Source organism: Talaromyces atroroseus, assembly GCF_001907595.1.
Source record: "Talaromyces atroroseus strain IBT 11181 chromosome Unknown scaffold_5, whole genome shotgun sequence".
NCBI lineage: Eukaryota > Fungi > Ascomycota > Eurotiomycetes > Eurotiales > Trichocomaceae > Talaromyces > Talaromyces atroroseus.
Window position 1 is genome coordinate 851,962 of NW_017971437.1, and position 19,664 is coordinate 871,625.

At 47.3% G+C, this 19,664-nt stretch overlaps 7 protein-coding genes across 7 annotated transcripts; 2 read left to right on the top strand and 5 right to left on the bottom strand.

Moving 5' to 3' along the window:
- Positions 1–106: 106 nt before the first annotated feature.
- UA08_04746 (putative aminotransferase) lies at positions 107–1,947 on the bottom strand (the record flags this gene model as incomplete). The annotated part of the gene is made up of 9 exons (XM_020267050.1): positions 107–397; positions 476–899; positions 968–981; positions 1,053–1,206; positions 1,269–1,341; positions 1,409–1,514; positions 1,576–1,660; positions 1,731–1,823; positions 1,874–1,947. 9 exons carry the CDS (start codon positions 1,945–1,947, stop codon positions 107–109), a joined length of 1,314 nt encoding a protein of 437 aa, XP_020119897.1.
- An 812-nt stretch (positions 1,948–2,759) lies between these two features.
- Positions 2,760–4,652, bottom strand: UA08_04747 (hypothetical protein; the record flags this gene model as incomplete). The annotated part of the gene is made up of 3 exons (XM_020267051.1): positions 2,760–3,766; positions 3,812–4,195; positions 4,253–4,652. 3 exons carry the CDS (start codon positions 4,650–4,652, stop codon positions 2,760–2,762), a joined length of 1,791 nt encoding a protein of 596 aa, XP_020120144.1.
- Positions 4,653–5,310: 658 nt separating this feature from the next.
- UA08_04748 (hypothetical protein) lies at positions 5,311–6,930 on the bottom strand (the record flags this gene model as incomplete). Its single annotated transcript, XM_020267052.1, has 1 exon — positions 5,311–6,930. One exon carries the CDS (start codon positions 6,928–6,930, stop codon positions 5,311–5,313), a length of 1,620 nt encoding a protein of 539 aa, XP_020120145.1.
- Positions 6,931–7,680: 750 nt separating this feature from the next.
- On the top strand, positions 7,681–8,578 carry UA08_04749 (hypothetical protein; the record flags this gene model as incomplete). Its single annotated transcript, XM_020267053.1, has 2 exons — positions 7,681–7,962; positions 8,078–8,578. The coding sequence occupies 2 exons, from the start codon at positions 7,681–7,683 to the stop codon at positions 8,576–8,578; spliced, it is 783 nt and encodes a 260-aa protein (XP_020120146.1).
- A 639-nt stretch (positions 8,579–9,217) lies between these two features.
- On the bottom strand, positions 9,218–12,385 carry UA08_04750 (Disintegrin and metalloproteinase domain-containing protein B; the record flags this gene model as incomplete). Its single annotated transcript, XM_020267054.1, has 4 exons — positions 9,218–9,447; positions 9,589–10,352; positions 10,428–11,853; positions 12,292–12,385. 4 exons carry the CDS (start codon positions 12,383–12,385, stop codon positions 9,218–9,220), a joined length of 2,514 nt encoding a protein of 837 aa, XP_020120147.1.
- A 1,764-nt stretch (positions 12,386–14,149) lies between these two features.
- Positions 14,150–15,163, bottom strand: UA08_04751 (hypothetical protein; the record flags this gene model as incomplete). Its single annotated transcript, XM_020267055.1, has 1 exon — positions 14,150–15,163. One exon carries the CDS (start codon positions 15,161–15,163, stop codon positions 14,150–14,152), a length of 1,014 nt encoding a protein of 337 aa, XP_020120148.1.
- Positions 15,164–15,887: 724 nt separating this feature from the next.
- Positions 15,888–18,169, top strand: UA08_04752 (hypothetical protein; the record flags this gene model as incomplete). Its single annotated transcript, XM_020267056.1, has 4 exons — positions 15,888–15,969; positions 16,280–16,338; positions 16,394–16,681; positions 16,748–18,169. The coding sequence occupies 4 exons, from the start codon at positions 15,888–15,890 to the stop codon at positions 18,167–18,169; spliced, it is 1,851 nt and encodes a 616-aa protein (XP_020120149.1).
- Positions 18,170–19,664: the final 1,495 nt, after the last annotated feature.

Here is a 19,664-nt window from a genome sequence, read left to right on the forward strand (position 1 = left end):
TTGCCCCTTCGCCTCTCGCAAGACACTAGACCCACCAAGAATATATATCCATCTCTTCTATTACCCCCAAAAGATACAGAATCACATAACAAAAAAAAGGGGCTTCTCATCGCACAATATACTGTTTCAAACCCCTCAGCCGCTCTTTAGCAGTCTCTAGAACATCGTCATTCTTGCAAACTGCAAAACGTAGGTAGTCCTCGGCGATATGCGCGTTTTCATCCGTATAAAACTCTGTTGGCGGAATGGCTGCGACGCCAACTTCTTTGATCAGGAACCATGAGAGCTTGAAATCGCGTGGGCGACTAGCTACATGCGGAGGGAAAGGGTAGTTCTCGGGAAGTTTGACGGAGGCCATATTTGCTAGGACGAAGTAGCCGCCTTCTGGGTCGGAGTACTGCAGATTAAGGAATTGTCAGCAAAGCTCTCTCACTTCGGCAGACACTCGTGTGTTTGGGTTGAGAAAGGAACTTACGGGAATTTGCAGCTCATCGAATACTTCACAGAATCGTCTAACCTTGCCCTGCATTTCAGCTCGCGATTTCTCCCAGAATCCTTCGCTGTCGGCCTTCTCAAAGGCTACAGCGGAGGCTTCTTGGAGCGGAGATACGCTGCTGTAGCATATTCTGGTATGAGCGGCAGCGACGTATTTAATCAAATGGGGTGGTCCGATGAGGTAGCCGACGCGCCAGCCTGTAGCATAAAAGGCCTTTCCTGCGGAGCCCACAGTGAGAGTGCGCTCGTACAGCTCAGGGGATAAGGTGGCAATGCGGGTGAAGGGCACGTAGTAAAGTCTGTCGTAGACTTCATCTGAGAGAATGATGATGTTGTGTTTGACTGCGAGTGCGCCGATCTTTTCGAGCTCCTCGCGTGTCATCACCTTTCCAACCGGATTATGTCTATACGCGTATGCAAAGTTAGACGCTGTCTCTGTGTCTGCGGTGAGTTTGTTTCGTATTCTTCTTACGGTGAATTGAGAACCTTAGAAAACAGAGAATTAGCAGATGACGTAAGAATCATGATGATGATAGAGATATAAGATCGAAACCTACAATCATTTTCGTTTTGGGATTTATTGTTTTCTCCAATTGCTCAAAATCAATTGTCCATTGAGAAGCGGAGGAGGTTTTGATTGCGCCGTCTTTGGGGGGAAGTAAAGGAACGTATCGAATAATGCCGCCGGGCATCTCGATATTGCTTATGTACCTAGATTGAAGTAAGATTAGCAACTGTATTTCTAAGTGTTCTTAAGACCACACAATACACACTGGTCAAAGAAAGGCTCGAAGATAATAACTTCATCGCCTTGCTCAATGAAGGCCATGAAAGCACTCAGCATTCCTACACAATCAATTAGCCATCTAGGCCCATTTCTTTTTTTTCTCACAAATTCATATACTCAACAGACCTTCATTTGCACCAGTTGTGATCGTGACCTCCGTCTCTGGATCAAGCTCCCGACCAAAAGATTTAGAGTAGGCAGTGGCTATGGCTTTCTTTAAACGTGGTCGACCCTAATGAAAATAGTCAGATCAAAACCAGAATACCTTGTATGTAAGCGCAATGCGATGATACCTTTGTCGGGGAATATTGGTTACAATCCACTTTGTCGAGAGCCTCCTTGGCCGCATCGAGCGCAAACTTGGGAGGATTGTAGCCGCTACACAAACACACGAAGCCCGCGCATCAGTAATCGGACTATGCCTGGAGCTTTTCGCCTGACGGCTTACAAAAATCCTTGTCCCATATTCACAATGGGCTGAACCGGAGAAGCTGCAGCGGCCTCGTTGACGATAGACCTAAGACCCGGAACGCTTATCAGCCTTTTAAAGTCACACAAACAAAGGTTCATCCTAAAAAACACAAAGCTTACCAAACATCTTGTCGCTGTCCTGCAACTCTGGCGGCGGGCCGAAAAGGGTCTGCTCGCGGTGCAGATGTAGACATTGTACGGGTACGCGGGGTGTCGCAACGGCGGGGCAAGGTTGAGGTTGTGGTTGAGGATGGGGTCGGATGGATCACCGAGAGATGCGGATGAAATGTAGACACAGTCTTGGCAGTCAATGAGAATATTCTCTGTTGACGCAAGGGAAGCATGAGCACGAATGCAAGAATGCTTTCAATCTGCTGCAAGAAGAAGAGGAAGAGGAATCGTTGAAGGTATACAGCGGTTCGGCGTCATATCGGAAGGAGAAGGTGTCACTCATCGGCCCAATCGCGTGCTTGACTCCACTCTTCCTTGATTAATCTGCCAATTGAGAGTTGGAGTGCATGAGATTCTGAGTTGAGACTTTTCCCTATCGGACTTCAATAGAATGATGACGGATCAAAAAAATCCAGAAAAAAATTTGCCCCCACTGAGAGTCGAACTCAGGATCTTTTCATCTCGCAGTACAAGTGAAACGCGTTACCACTGCGCCATAAGGGCTCTTGGATTGGTGGACGGTTCCGACGTCGCATTGTTGTGTGCGTATGTTACAAAGCCTCAACGAGCTTGCAATTACATTAAATAGCTTGCTTAATCTGGAAATCTTCCAACTACAAGGACTCAATGGATATCACAAAAGAAAGGGTATTGTCTAAAGAATGATCCTGTAGCTCAAGTGAATATTATCCTTGTCATATCATCGTTACGCATGTCGCTCTCTATTTCCGCTTCTCCATTGATACTGCATAGAACAGCCATGTACAGTAACATAAAAGTGTCCGATTGCCCGCAGTGAACGCGATTGATTTTCTATGTTGTTAGACCAAAATGTTCAATGGGAAAAGTGAGTCCCAATATTCGCAAAATCGTTTGCTCTCCCAAATGCCCCGCCAGGATAGCTGCTGTTGGCAGCATACCCATCGAACTGAGATGGGTACAGGGCCGTCCCAACACGATGAGGGTAAGTGATATCAGTGCTCTGAAAGCCCCCAACAGCGCTGCTAAAAATATCGGTGAAGCTTCCAGCACTGTATAGGTTGGTCGAAGTCTCGTAGCTGGGCGTCGTGGTTTGCGTGGCCATCGCAGGCGACAACAAATGTGGGTCTATCGTCTCAGGGATACCAAATCCATTGTTCATACCCAAATCAAAATCCTCCCGGAGGAGATTTTCAACGCTATACCGCAGCTGTTCATGTCTCATCTCTTGTCTGGAGCTTGCTGTGGGTGTGGTCCCTGTCACCGCAGGTGTGAGTCCAATGGCGATATGAAATGGTCTGAGACCTGAAAAGTCAGGCATCACACGCTTTGACATCGGGGACAAAAGAAGTTTTTGAACAGTGTCGCGTAGGTTTTCCAATCGAGGTTGAATCGGTTCAAATATGGCCGATATCAAGGACTCGGTGTGCTGTAAAGTCATCATTTTTTTGATGACTTGGCTGTATACCCTGATGGCATGCTGTTCGACACGTCCCTCCGACTTTTTGTTTCGAATGGCAGCATAGAGTTCATCGGCAAAGTGAACTGATGCATTGCACATTTCCATCGCATATATAGTCATCAGAAAGAACACCGTCATCCTTCCAACTCCCACAGCCATGGACTGCACTGAAACATCGGACTTGGAGAGTTGATAGATAGCGGCGAACAATTTGGCCACTTTGAGTGCATTCTTATTGAGTGGATCTGAAAATTCCGAGCTCTCGACTCCAGGAACCGCAACAAAGCTGAGTGCTAAACTGACCAACGAAGTCTGGACGGCTGCATCCAGTCGATGAAGGTCGAGTTTAGCAGCCTCAGCACTCCAAGTTTTATGATAATGTTGAGGATACAAGGCCCAATCTACAAATACCGTGGTATAAGAAATCATGCCAGGAGGAAACGTACTGTTCTTCAGCTGTGTCATTATATCTCGAGCCTTTTGAAAGCTGTCAGGGTTTAGTTGGCGACCCGCATTGATTTTAGTTGTCGATGTCAAGCAAATAGATGAAGAGCCCCGGATACAGATTTTGTTCTGTTGTGTACAGGCTTTGCACGGAATTTCCGATCCGCACCCTTTCTTTTTTGCTTGGCACCAGACGCAAGCGCCCCCCGCGCCTATTGTAGACTTCACAGCCTGTTCATGGGCCTCCGTTCGTGGACGTCTCTTGTGCCTCGCCTCTAAATTCGCAGGATTCTCGCCAATGAATTCGTAAATTCCCACGGGTTGACGAGGCGCAGTAATTTGCAACGGAGTCGAGGTTGGCTGCGATAAAGGAGACTGAAAATAACCTGCTTTATTTGTTAGAACACCATGTTCCTTGATATGTATCAGAATACCACACTAACCATTCCCATTCATAGGTTGTGCATTATTCATGGAAGGGCAACTTGGTGGTATGGGAGCAGCAGCAGAGAGCTCCAAGACATTTTGAGAGTGGGCTTGTTGGATGTGATTTGGTCCAAATGCAAGCGAAGTTGGTACAGTGGTCAAGCCAGCATGTGCATTGGCACCAAAGAAACTGGCTTGGTCTCCTTGGGGATATAGAAGAGCCATCTGCTCAGCTGGCATGTAGAGTGGTCTCAGTGCGGATGTAGGTGCAGGTGCAGATCGTGCATTGAGCAACTGCGATGTGTCATGCAGCACAGAGCCCATCATCAGAGGGGTAGCAGTCGACGAATGAGTCGTTAAATGGTACAGTGATGTAGAATGGCAAGGGCGTTTAGATCTTGGCCCATGCTCTGCCATGATGTTGATTCCCAGAGATGGGAAAACTGATTGGTAGGAGAAGACCTAAACTTCAGAAAGCCAGCACAAGGATGGCAGAAACAGCATGCAGATGTGCAGAGTCAAAAGCACCAAGCTAGCACAAAAGGCAAGGATGCATATTGAGCAGTAGTAAGAGCAAAAGATCACAGGACCAGAGAGCAAACAAAGAGGCATTCACAAGGAGTCTAGTGCAGGAGACTTGGCCATTGTAATCCCTATTCTGTCAGAAGAAAAAGTGTTGAACTAGCTTCTTATGTTTTTGCATAGTGATTGTTGACCAGGGCATGTGCCTGTTCGGCGCTCAATTGAGTTTAGCGTCAGTAGTGACTCGTGCAGGGCTCTGGTTGGTGTGTTCACTTCACATTTCACAGCTTGGGAGCGGTCTGGGGAATCTGCCGGCAGAAACATTGTTCATTGTTTATAAAGGTACTCTCAGATTCAAAGAGTACAGCAATGCTGTTGTTGTGAAGAAAAAATAAATGCACCTTTAGCCAGATGGTATCATTAATCAGATGATATACTGATGTCCACATATCATATATATATATATATATACCAAGCATGGACCTGCGTCATTCTGTGTTTGGCTGTCACCGCCTCAGCCGCAGTGGTCGTGGTGATTGGGAGTGCATTGCGCTCATGTACTCTCTCCCAACAGATCAGGGTCCTCTAGCTGGCCTAGATCATTATCCTCGAGAAATCGCCTCCCTTGCAGAGTTTCAGGAAGATACTCTTGGGCCACCTTGCCGTCTTTATAATGGGGATTATACTTGTATTCTTTCCCATACCCAAGCTCTTTCATCAGCCTTGTCGGCGCGTTGCGAAGATGCAACGGAATCGGTAAGCTCGCAACGCCAGGTTCTGCTAATGCTCCAAATGCATTGTTTAGGCCTCTATACGCCCTCGTACTCTTTTTTGAGAGAGCCATTGCAACCGTGGCATGTGCTAAATTGATGCGAGCTTCAGGTAACCCGATTTTCTCCACTGCGCTGTGCGTAGAAATGGCGAGAGTTAGCATGCTGTTGTCGGCTAGCCCAATATCCTCGGACGCGACGACAATCAAACGACGGGCGATATATAACGGATCTTCTCCGGACTGAATCATGCGCCCAAGATAATATAAAGCCGCATCGGGATCGCTTCCGCGAATGGATTTATGGAAAGCCGAGATGGTATCATAGTGTTGATCGCCAGCTCGGTCATAAACTAAGGTCTTTGTCAATGACTTCTTCAAGGTGTCTTTCGTCATTCCAGAGCGGTTGGATAAGCCCATAGCTAATTCAAGCAGATTCAATGCCGTTCTAGCGTCGCCATCGGAGAAAGTTGCAAGATAGTGGATAAGTTCGTTGTCAACAAGCTCGGACGGTGAATAGCTCGGGCCTTCATTGTTCAAAGCGCGCGTCAATATGGAGACAATATCGTCGTTGGTGAGCTTCTCGAGCGTAAATGTCCTGCATCGTGAGAGCAAAGCGTTCTGTACTTTGAAGCTCGGGTTTTCTGTTGTTGCAGCAATCAGAGTCACAACGCCGCTTTCTACGGGACCGAGAAGCACGTCCTGCTGAGTCTTTGAAAAGCGATGGATCTCGTCACAGAACAGGATCGTCTTTCTCCCAGTCAAGCCCAACTCATTGCGTGCTTCGGCGAAGATTTTCTTGCATTCGGCAATTCCGCTAGTTGTGCTGTTGATTTCCACGAAGCGACTACCGACCATAGATGCAATCACCCTCGCAATTGTTGTCTTCCCTGTACCTGCACCGCCCCATAAAATCATGCTAGGCACGCGATCCTGCTCTATCAATGATCGTAGAATGCCGTGGGGTCCGACGAGGTCTTGCCCACAAACTTCATCGAGAGACTTGGGCCGCATACGCTCAGCCAAAGGGGCCGCTCGCTGAAAGGCATTTGGCTTGGATCGTTTGGAAGCAGTGTCTGTTTCCATTTCTGTCGTCGACGACGGTTCCGTTCGTTTTCGCTTCAGATCGTCCTGTGCCGGTGTCGACGGCTGTTGCTTCAACGACCCATTGCGCCGATAGGGCGTGGAGGGGGGTACAGAGTGAGTGGTAGTGGCGCTCGCCTTGCGTACAGAAGACGGCTGGAAGAAACTGGACACTGGGCCATTGCCGTTTTTATAGGAGGACGCGGAGTCGCTCTGGCTCGACGATGATTCATCCACAACAAAGCTCTCGCAGTTGGAGTCAATATGAGCATTGATGTTGGCTTCTCTGACGTTTTTCGCGCAGATGGGACATGACACCATGGTGCATGCTGGAAAGTGACTCGTTTGGTTGTTCGGATGAAGGCCAAAGGTCGGTCTCGGCAGGCGCGTTCATGGACGGGCGAGACGACGCGAGCCTCTCATTGGCTGCTCACACACGCACGGCATTTGACGCCTGAACGGTCAGGAATCAGGATACACAGAGAACCGCTCCAAGAGCTGACTGTCAATTCCTCTCATTCCGTTCCCAGTCAACTACATAGTTGTAGTTTATTTGTTGCACAGTTATATATCCCGTGCGCCTTATCTTACGGCTTTCGCTCCTTAGGCCACCTGGCCAATAGTAGATGCTGAATACGGCCGCATCATCCCATAAAAAAAGCCCCGACAATCCATAGATAATTCGATCTACTTAGCTGCTTTCTGCTATCGTTATTTATAAATCATCACAAAGAGCCCCGAATCTCCAATCTTCGCGGTGTGGAACGTACCTCCTGCCCGAAGCGGTAAGCTATTTTGGCGCGTCGCTCTTCCGCGTAGCCTTCTCGGATTGCTGCCACGATCAGGAACAGACCTACCGAAGCGAACTGGAATCTGAACTCCGGCTTGTGCATAGCTTGTGCGCGAACGAATCCTTGGACATACTCCCTCGTGCATTGTTCATCTTCTGCCGTCCAACCTCTGACACACGTACCGGCCGCAAGAAAGAAATTCTTTTCTTTCAAATCTACCACCGTCACCTGCCTATATCTCTCTATCTCTCGCTCTGTCTCACCAGGCCTGACAGCCTCAATGGCTGCGTCTCACCCACCCTTCGGCTCGCGCTCAGCATACGCAGGAGCAGGCACGAAACTCCCCGAGCGTCCGAATCCTATGCCGTTTAGCGCGTCGGCTTTTTCACGAAACAGAGGCCTCGGTGGTGCGAATACAGACTCGGCGCAACCACCACCGCCAGTCCCTCCCACGCATTCACAGAGTCATGCTGCAGGAACAATGATAGGACAAGACGTCAGCGGGGCTTCGAGTTCCTTGAGTCGGTTGACCGAGGAACAGCGAGAGGAAATAAATGAAGCTGTAAGTCTAGTCCTACTTCCCCTGTCTCGGAAACAGGCGAATGTTATATCACAGATTAGATCAGAGAAAAGAGAAAAGAGGGAGTATATCTAACTTTCCGGCGTATCTATTCTAGTTTACTCTCTTCGACCTCGACCGCGACCGCCATCTTGACTACCACGAACTTCGAGTAGCACTCCGGGCTCTCGGCTTTACTCTACCGAAGCAAGAACTCATCTCCCTCCTCACAACATATGGCGTTCCACGGCCGCAAGTCCAGCAGCAACAAGGTGGACAAGGCGGGCAAGGACAACAACCATCATCACAACACCTGAATAAAAACAACAATCCGCCCCCGCACCCTTCGTCTCTCTTGATGCCCCTCTCCGCCTTCCAAACAGTCACCGCACACAAGATTCTCGAGCGAGATCCGCGAGAAGAAATCCTTCGAGCTTTCGAATTGTTTGATGAAGGTGGCAAGGGATACATCGACCTTGAAGACCTCCGTCGAGTGGCAAGAGAATTGGGCGAGACGGGGCTTGAAGAGGATGAATTAAGGGCTATGATTGAAGAATTCGACCTTGAAGGAGTTGGCGGTGTTACCAGGGATGGATTTCTGAGTATTTGTTGGCAATGAATGTTGCATGACTTCTTTCTTTCTCCCCACTTTCTATCTTTCATCTAATGCTTGTGTCCTCCGGGCTACGTCTTTTCTGGGTATATTCGTATCCTTCTTGGGCTCCTTTTTGTCGCGATGACCTTGAGATTCTCACCTACCATGGCCACTGCTTTCCCCCCCCTTCTCTTTCTGTTTTTATTTTTTTTATTTTTTTTATTTTTATTTTTTTTATTTTTTTTTGCTCTGGTGTTATTTCTCCGGCCTGAAGAGAGATTTTGTGGCTATGGATCTGGAGTGTATTGACCGGCGTAAATTCGTATCCTACATATGTAAGTATCGTCCAGGGCGTCTGGTTTGGGATGGGAAACATTTACACAGTAACCTACTATTTAGTTTTGGTGCGCTCTTAAAGTACATTTGATGAATACAGCATTATCTATTGTATTCAATTTTTACATTTCTCTAAAAGAAAAAAAAATAGTCGCGCAATTCTTGTATATTTCATCAACAGGTAGGTAGATGTAATCATAAATAAGGCCTAAACTTATACAAAGGTAGAATTTCATATTCCAGGGGACAATGAATCCCGTCACATCTCACAAATCACGATATCCCATTATATGTAATGTATTCAATCAAGTTTAAAAGAAAACGCCATTATGCATATCTTGGCTGCGTCCTAGGGACGCCTGTAGCCCCGCCATTGTCATATGCAGGTGGAGGATATGGGGGGAACGCGCCATATCCAATATTTCCCTGCTGCTGCATACCCCTCGCTGGAGCAGGTGGCATAGGACCTGACCATACGCCTCCCGGAGGTCCCCCATATGGTCTTGCGCCAGGGGGAAGAGGGGCGTTTCTGAATCTGCGTCGCCGGCAGCACGAGACTATGCAACTTAATATAATTAGCAGCACCAATCCGCCGATTCCAGCTGCGAGTCCGATGACGAGAGACCTATGTTGGTCTATCCAGGACCTGATTTCACCGCCGACTGAGGATCCGACGCATTGCCCGTTATTACATCTACCATCACCATTGCAAGGAGTACCATCGAGGAAATTTTGTTGCATGCTACCGCATGTGTCTGACGGTAGTTGAGAGGATGCGCACCAGAGCGTACAAGATGAATCGTCACAGGCGTAGGTATCGTTGCTCCCCAATACGGCACCTAGAATGGTGCGACATTGAAGGTCGCGGCTTGTACATTGACCGCTAGCACATGTGAGCCCGGTTGCATTGCCACTTGTGCAGCTATGACCATCAGCAACATGCTGATCTGCAGGACAGTCTCCTGATGTTCCCGAGCAGACTTCGGCCAGATCACAGGGACCAGTGCTAGCCCGGCATGTCGTGTTGGCAGCGGTGAATTGGCAATTTGTACAACACGCCTCGTTGGAATCATCACAGACAGCATTGCCCCTGAATTTACACGTGGTAGGATCGCAGCAGGGATCGTCTCCGCAGCCTGCGGTCCCTCCACAGTCGCATTCTTCTCCACTCTCGACTATACCATTGCCGCACTGGCTACCGGTGATGGTAACAACACCTTTGTTGTCAACTAGGCAGTTGGATTGAACACTGTTTCGGCCCAATGCTGAGCAGATATTACCCACCGTGCACTGTGAAAAGTGCTCGAGGTTCGAAGATGTCGAGGGGTTCATTATGTATCTTCCATCGGCATCACAAGTGCTTGAAGTTAGCGGGCAACATTGCGACGTTGTCGCGAGTCCTTGCTGGCATGTTTGAGTATCGCAGTCATGTACTGCACCAAACGTATGACCCGATTCGTGTCTGTTTAAGGTATTGCATTAGATTTGTTGCTCAATTATTGAAGACCCGAAAAGATTTGTGAAAGAATCAACATACGCAAAGACCTGCCACTCAGTCGACGTTTTGACCACGACATTGGCTCCTGCCACGGAAGCATTGGCCGATCCGTGAACACACAGCTGCCCTAACCAAGAGACACCCACTTCAGAATCCGTAGGACAATTACTCATCAGGGTCCAGTAAGCATTGGAATCATTTTGTCCTCCGCGCCAGGCAGTGAAATCAGTTAGCCTCGAAGAGATATTCCCGGATGAACATGGCATGTTCCAAGGCGTGGTTGTGGCTCCAGAATCGGGACAGCTACTATTACTGATCAGCAGATTTTTCAATCCCAAGGAGATGTTGAATGTGTCTTCGTATACAGATGATGCCGAATTGAACATTTGAATGATGTCTGCTCTGGCGTCAGATTCGTTGTTGAAAGACGAGGTATATTCGCAATCTGTGGCCACGCCAACTAGTGCTACCATCTTAGTGTTAGGGCAGCCTGTGCTATTGCCGATCGTCGAAGCTAAGTTGATACCACCCGTATTTCCACTAACACCACCTGTATCGGACTGTCTTCTGGACATGCCGAAGAGCTCATCCAAGGGCATGGCAGCGAAATTCGTGGACTGGGGAGGTCTGAAAACGGGATGGTTCGGGTCTGCGTTGAATTCCAGTTTGTCTGCCTGGCAGGAGAGACCAGTGTCGGATCGTTTCAACTCGGTATGAGACTCCCAAGCCATATCAGTGTTTCGGAAGACTACCATATAGTCTTCATCTTTCTCGATGGGTTCAATATCGAGGCCAGCGCGTGTGCGCATATAGCTAGAACGCAATTTTATATTATGATAATCGTGCATGAGGCTGAAAGTGCCCTCAAACAATGGGTTTGGTCCATCGCGTTTTATATACAATCGCGCCCAGCCGACATATGTCCAGTGTTCGGGTTCAATTTCAGTCCAAGCTGAACCTTTGAAGATTCTGTGATCTCTGCGGTCAATAAGTTCCGTATTTCTTATACTGCCATCGGCATTCAGATACTGGATCTGAGCATCTTCTGCTAGGACATCGTAATTCGGTTCAAGTTTCAATTTGATGTGTTGCGCGTTATTATGTAGGGTAAATGTGACATCAAATCTTGAGTGAGAGTGTATTCGATGAGAAGGCGTGTGGATAAATACATCGTCGAGTTCGGAGAGATACCGAATCGGCGGCGGGGCCTGTGAGCGAGCTGGGAACACATCAGCAAATCCTGCTAGAGAAGCTGAGCAGCGAGCAACCTGGTGGTTTTTACCGTCAACGCGTCGCAACAAGATAACTGTCGCAGCAAGGGCGGCAGCTATCCAGCCAACAGCAAATCTCATCTTCTTCGCGAAAACTGACGCTATCGAATCGCGATCCACACGATAAGCGGCGTAGTTAACAGGGAGGAAAAGAGCGTTTAAGTTCTGACAGATCGAAAACGAGAAAACATTGACTACATGCGGTAGTATATATTATAAAGCGCGGTCGTCCTAAGGATATTTCGATGACAACAAGGAGAGTCAATGAAACTAAGATAGGAGCGCACTAACGAAAGAGAAGATAGAAGAAGAAGAGACGAGCGCTCGCTGCTAACTCTGGACGCCTGGAAGGAGGTCCCTTGGCGATGCAACACGCTGACAGCAGAGCCTCTTGGCGTGTCTATCCTAATTGGGACAAGTCCCGGCCTAGCGCTGGATGCAGATCGGCGCTATCCAATAGAAAAGTGTATCCGGGAGATCCGGGAATAAGTGGGGTGCGGCTATGCAGCTCAGCCTCAGGCATGGAGAAGTAGGGAAGATTACTAATGTGATCTGACCGCAGCCATATGCATTGAGTCGAACCAGAAGCCTCAGGCGCCAAATTCACATTAGAGCACAGGGCTACTAATTACGTTGCAAATTGGTTCCAGAGGCTTGTGGAATCTCCACTTGATTTGTTGTCGACATATTCGCGATAGTCTCTTCACCGGGGGAAGTAGTCTTCATTCCGTACGCATACTCTTAGAAGTCCTGGACTCAGAGAACTATGAAACCAGCCTGTCTCACAGCAAATGTGCTGGCCTCCGCTCGGTGTGTAGATGGCGAGTAACATATGTGTTTTGATTGTCAGCAGGATAAGACGTGCCATGCCCTGGGGGCGTAGAAAATGCTTGACTTACTCCTGTCTCAGTCAGTAAATCATCGACCCGGAAGACGTTGTTTAAGGAACATGTGTCTTCTTTTTGAAGTCATATATTGTACAGGCGCTTTCCCTGCGCCAGATATGTTTTGGATAAATAGAACTATATGACAATCCCCTTATTATATATAGCTATTCGCTTTAAGACATCTACGTATGCTTCGGGAACGTAAAAAGAGAAATACTGTAATCTTTTGAACTGATGAATATCAGAAGAAATTCACCGAGTTGCTCTATGGTATTTGCACTGCGATTGCTGTATGACTTGTCTAGTATTGGTGCTAATATTGTAGTATATAATCTCCCGTTTTCGATGGCGCGGAGAGGATTATAGGCTAGAATGATGGCTACTTCTGTAGTAACGTGTTATAAATTATGAATTGAGACTTGAATAAAGACATGAATGTATACTGTTTCTATTTCATAAATCCTCCGGGACTCACGATTTCCGGTGGTATCGTTGACTTCAACACCGAACTCTGCCTCAGTCTTGTACCATCGGTCTGAACGCGAAACTGTACTTGACGGCGAAATTGGGCCGTTCCCCGGATCATGAAAAACTTGCTCCCTTGAGAGAAAGATATAGCCATTCAGGGCGCCACATATCATGCATGGCTACACAAAACCACAACCGAAGGCATTAGTCTCGGAGGGGATTATGCGCAGGGAATGTAGTTAAGCCGTGTTTCACATAGGGATTCCCTACTACTCCTATAGGTCTCAAAAGTGCATTCAAGGATACGTATCTCTGATTTTATTTCTTATTTTCTTTTACTTTTCCCACTCGAATCCATACAAATCTATGAACCAGCCATGGAGAAGACTGTGTACGACCACGTCTATTGGTAGCGCTGGCCGGTCCGACATCCAAAGGACCCCTCCGCTTAGGGTTCGGCGATAGTTAGCCCTAATCATCTGTAATAACGCGAATACTCAGCTATGCATCATTAATGTTGAAACATGGTCCTATTAATTTCCCGCAGTCCATGGGTTTCTCCTGCGGCTATGATAGAGACCAAGAGCAGATGAAACCGAAGGTAATTGAATATAGGTTCGTTATATGTATCTGAGCCTTGCCATCATTTCAATTTTAGACCAAATTTGAAGTTGTGCATACCTTTTTTTTTTTACTTTTTTTTTTTGGCATGGCATGGCATGGATTTTAATAAGCCAGATCGATAGGTATTCAATGCCTCTTAGATTTACTGAACCAATTCATGAATATCCGGTCAAGTCAAAGATATATGTTCTACGTGATCTGCAAATGTGAGAATAAGTCTCTTTTGCTCAAGGTCAGATGAATAAACTTATGTCGATTTCTCTCAGGGAATTATCACTGTGTAGATAAAGAAAATAAAAGGAAGGTTATATGAGACCACCATATGGAAGTATATACTGATGATAAGTGGTAATATAAAACTAAGAAAATCAACTCGTAGGTAAAAGGAACACCACAAAGTTATGCAGGCTATGCAATGTTGTAGATCCGTCTGAAAAATGATATCCCCAACGCCAACGCTAGATAAAATTGAAGATTTTGAAAACGAATGAAGAATATGTGTCCCACACAGCTAGGATAAGTCGTAGATTTTGTTTGAGGGTGGTTCATTAGACAATAGTGTTTGCGCCGGCGGTGATCCTTGGATCAAGTGCGCGGGTGATGGCAGATCTGCAAGTGGAGTAGTACTGGACTTGGATGCGAGTTCAGTTGGAGCTAGATTATCCAGAGTCCAGCGCCATTTGCATCGACGCTTCCGACGGCTCCCAGAAGGCCCTGCTGTAAGAGCTACGGCTATTCGGTCATCGTCGAAGCCATCTCTGAGTGCAGCAGCCCGGATTTGACGCTCACTTGACACGGATTTTCGTTTCTTTTTCAACACAGGCTGGTCTTGCGCTTCTTCGTCCTCACCTGACGAGCTGTGACCTTCCGACTGCGAGCCAGAGTCGGAACCGCTATCACTTCCATCGTCAAACTCTGACTCCAATTCACTCTCTGATTCAATGTCTGAGTGTCGGGCCACAAAAAGGACGGTTTTGATTTCTTCCTCCAGATTATTCCGAAAGCTGACTTGTTTCCTAGCCGGAAAATATACCCTGCGATTCTCTGAAACGGGACCGGCAGATATGGAAACCGAGCGACGCCTAAGAGTCAATCTCTTCAAAGGAGAGTTTCGAAGAATGCTGCGCACTCCTAGCGGCAGTTGATAGGGCATCGCATCCGAACGATGATTGTTGGATAGAAATGGGGATCCATAACGAGCACCCCTGTCGGCAGATCTGCAAGGCGAGGGCGACTCAATAGCAGACAAGACCTGTTTAATCTCGTAGGCATTGCTGAATGTATTTCGAACCGTAGGTGAGGCTGTGAGACACGTTCGAGCGAGCCCAGTATTGGAATTTCCGAACGTTGCAGGGAGAGAGGCCGTTTGCAAAGACAGTTTAGGTCGTTTGGTAATAGTGGTGTTCTGCAACACCGACGGTGTTGCCGTAGTTGTAAGGGCAATCATCTTTTGCGCGGTGGTAGGAGAAACAACAGAGGGCGGTTCACGAGGAAGAGAAGAGAGATGCGATAAATGTAAGGCCATTGTTATAATGGAGAAGCACGGTATGTATATATCATTTCACGATAGGACAGATTGCAGCGATCGGCTGTGTATTGCGGACTGGGGCCAATGCTTGATCAGTCAGAATCGGCCATGGTGAAAGTCAAAAGTTGATAGTGGATAATCGATATCTAAATATGCTTTGTGCGCACGGAATTACTCCGTAGGGACGAGATGGGCAGAGGTAGAGATGGCGGTTAGAGGAGAGGCGAGACGATGATCGTTGGTTGAGAAGGGGATGATATTAATAGTACTACGCACCTTAGCTGGTTTGACGCGGCGGGGGTGGAAGGAAGTGGGGTGGGCCGTCAAAGGAGGACGTTGGTTCCCGATTTAGAACGTTCGCCGCTGGCCAGTGCTATCTTCGTCCAATGATCGACAGAAGAGGCCATACTAATTATATACCTGCCCCAGAGTTAACGAAGTTAGGACTAGACTAAAACTATACGCCTCATCGTGGCTTTTCATTGGCAGGCAAGGATTGATGGCAACTGCTAATTACAGTAACTTGCTAACTTCATCGGAGCGCGGATTATCCTGTCGCCGGCAGTAGATCTATCCAAACAGCATCAGAGTCGGCGTTGCGAGCTGCAACAAGGGCTAGCCAAAGTGATCAGGGAGCATGGTCACATTACAGCGCTGCACCTTGCCACGGTACTCTGGACAAAGCCGGGTTTACTCGTTCAGCGTCTATACAAGAACAACCATGTCCAATGGATACGTGGAACCACGCCGTAATGCCACGGACCAGGTGACAAAAAATTCAGATATGCGCATAACTAGCATGCGTAAGCCTGCTTCAGCTTCAGAACAGGCAGCACCTATTTTTGAAAGCTACGTCAGTTGGAATGTTCAAACTCAACTATTGCATTTGCCGCTCTGCGCTCGATGCCTAAGGCCGCCAGGCACAAGTGGCTACGTAACACAACGGGCCTAGTGCTGGACGTGGCCCACATTTAGTTCCATGACCGAGGCTGCAAAACATGCAAACCGTGACAGCGCGGTCAAATCTGATCTTGCTTCGCGTTGAGATTCGATCAGCGGTGGAACAGGGCTTATCATTGCAGTGTCAATCACCGTATCTATAGACAAATGAAGTTGCTCTCGCGGGAATGGCAGCGCTGCGTCGCGACGACAGCCGCGTCATTATCCACTTCGTCAGTGGCGAACCTCACAACTTTGTGCAAACAGTAGTTGCTAACAACTCTCCAGGATTATGACTGTTTCTACGCAAGCGTATTAGAAGCAGAAAACCCTGCCTTGAAGTCTCTGCCATTGGCTGTACAGCAGAAACAGATCGTGGTTACTTGCAACTATGAGGCACGAAGAAGGGGCCTGAGGAAGCTACAACTTATCAGGGAGGCCAGGCAGATATGCCCTGATGTTGTCATCGTTCTTGGGGAGGATCTAACCAAGTTCCGTAATGCCTCCAAAATCCTGTACGATTTCTTGAAAGGCTTTCTGTGGACGCAAAGGGCTGAGAGACTGGGCTTTGATGAGGTATGGTCATTCTACTGCCCCCGCCCCCGGGGACGAGTATAATACATTCCTAACTGTACCGAAAAGGTATTCCTAGATGCTACTGACATGATCGACTATAACATGGCACTTCTAAATCCCTATGATTTGGCCCATTCGTTCTTTTTCTTGGACAAGCAAGATCCAACAAATGGTTTCCAATTCGATGCCACCAAATTTTGCGGACCAACCTATCCCGAATCAGCGGGAATTCCATTGTCCGACAATACAAGGATTGAAGAATCTCAGCGCACTTTGACATTACGCCTTATATTAGGGTCTCATCTGGCACATTATATCAGGTCTCGTCTCGATAACGAGTGTGGATACACCGCAACCGTCGGCATTTCCACTTCAAAGCTGTTAGCCAAGCTTGTTGGCAATACACATAAGCCCAACAATCAGACGGCCCTCATTCCACCATACGGTCTCAGTGCTATCTCCAGAGAGGAGGGTAATATCCATCGATTTATCGATGACCATGAAGTTGGCAAGATTCCAGGCATCGGATTCAAGTCTGCACACAAACTTAGAACGTACATATTACATCGCGAGGCTAAATTCAAGCCCTACACGGAACGGGACGATAAAGATCAAGTCAAAGTGCGGAATGTTCGTCTTTCTTCAACAATGGGACCTTCTAAATTGCTCGATATACTAGGAGGTCCTGGTACTCCTAGAGACATCGGCTTCCGTACATGGGAGTTGTTGAATGGCGTGGATAACAGCGAAGTTCGGGAAGCACGAGCTGTCCCCAAGCAAATAAGTATTGAAGATTCATATATGGGAGTCGAGAATTTTTGGGATGTCAAAAAACAACTTCACCTTCTTTCCACCAGTTTAATCCAGAGGATGAGGACGGATCTCATAGATGGAAATCAGGGCACCGACGGAGAAGATCTACGTTGGATGGCTCATCCTCGCACTCTCCGTCTATCCACTCGACGCAGATCTTCCAAGAATGCAGATGGCTCGCGAGACTATTGTTTCACTAATGGGAGAACGTCACGTTCAGCCCCTCTACCGAATTTTATTTTCAACCTTGCTGAAAGTGCCGAGGTCGTGGCGGAGAAATTGGTAAATGATTGCCTTGTCTCCATGTTTCGTAAGCTGTACCCGGATAAATCATTCGGGGAGCTGAGCTTGATAAATGTCGCAGTCACCAATATGGTGGAGAGTGCCGGTGTGGAAAAACAGAGCAGTGGTAGAGATATCGGTAAAATGCTCAAGCAACAGAGGTCAGATGCTGCTAGCAAGAGTGAGAAAGGCACCGAAAACTTTCATCAGGACTTTTTAGCGCAAGATGAATCTTTTCTGAATAATCACTCCGGTGCCCGAGTCGATGAAACGACGTGGGAAGAAAGTGACGAAGAAGAGGTCCTCTCCACTCAGGTATGCGACGTGTGCGGTAGCCACATTCCTCTTTTTGCCTTCTCCGCGCATGCCTTGTACCATAGAGTACCTGACTAGCGTCTATGATATTTTTATGTGACATATTGTGTAATAGGAAGTCATATTCCTCATAATTATTCAATTGACAGATTTCTGAAACTATAACCTCCTGCCTTGGTTAGTTGCTCGGCAGTCTGCGTGAATAAAAAAATATCCAGCTCGTTTTTCAATTATGCATCTCGTCAGGCATGGCCTGCTCTTCTGAGCACAGACAAAAACTTGCTAACTGAAAAGTTTCAGGGTCGATGAATGACCACGAAGCTATTGGCTCCGATTTACGCGCGGGTTTTGGCGCTAAAACGGCCCACATCGCATCTTCTGCCGTTGATTGGCCGCGTTCACGATAATAATAGCCGTGCTAGTCCCGATCTAGTTTGGTTGTGTTGACATTCACATCTTTAATCCAACTTCGACCTGACCGGGTCAACCCACGTCGAACGTGCTCAAGCCAGGATCATTTGTCAAACACAGGATTCTGGCTCTTATAGTGTGACTGAAACTCGAAACAGTTTCAGGTGTGTGGTGACTCACATGCCTCTTTCATAGCTTCCACCAGAGAATTGGGGAAGCATGGTTGAGTCATAACATAAAATGAAGTCTTCAGATACAAGACACATTGGGATGAGATGCCACTTCAAACTAGAAGGATGGTTTATTCCGCCTCAGGCCAAGGGTTGAGTACTTTCTTCATACTGAATTCGTACATCAGCATTACCACTAGCTTCTCTCTCCGTTACTATTTAGAGCTACTACGACATGCGAGCTCAGATCAATGGTGCGGGGAACTGTCGATTGGCTAGGGAGCCCCGAATGTCAACGTCTCAGATCCCTAGCGCTTTAAGACTCACACGTTTATGACTGCTACTGCGTAAGAGCTCGTGTTTGCAAACATGCTACTACTACTAGTCACCCCTCGCTCCATACCGTGAACAATGGACGACCAATGAAATCAAGAAGCTGGCCTGCTAAGTATGAAATACCTTGACCTTTGACAGTTTATGGCACGACTTGTTTTGTAGTACAAAGAATTTCGACGACGACTGGTTATCTTCAGTATTGCATCCATTATGAAGCCAGCTCAGCTGCAGTGGGCGTCGCTTTCAAGAGGGATTTAAAACACTGCAGTATCCCCTCAATGAATCTGAACAATAAGAAGAATAACTCTGGATCTGAATTGCTCTTTTCTTTCTATTGTGTCACTCAATTGTCACCTTCTCTTTGTCATGCAAGCCCCATTGAGCCTCTCTTTTCTTTTCTCTCACTGCAGACTACAATAGAACTGACTCACAGCACAATTTCTTGGTTTAATTTTTATGATTGCTGTCGCTTCTATATTATTAAATTTTTCTTCCCCTTTAGATTTCATGCTTTGTTTATTGCATACTTGCTTCAGCCTGAAACCGATACTCCCTATCTATACTTTTCAGTCTTTCTTTGCCGTCTGCTACCCAAGCAAGTAAGCAATATTGGTTGTTTGGAGTCGTCCTCAGCCAGATACCACGTCCTACCGAGT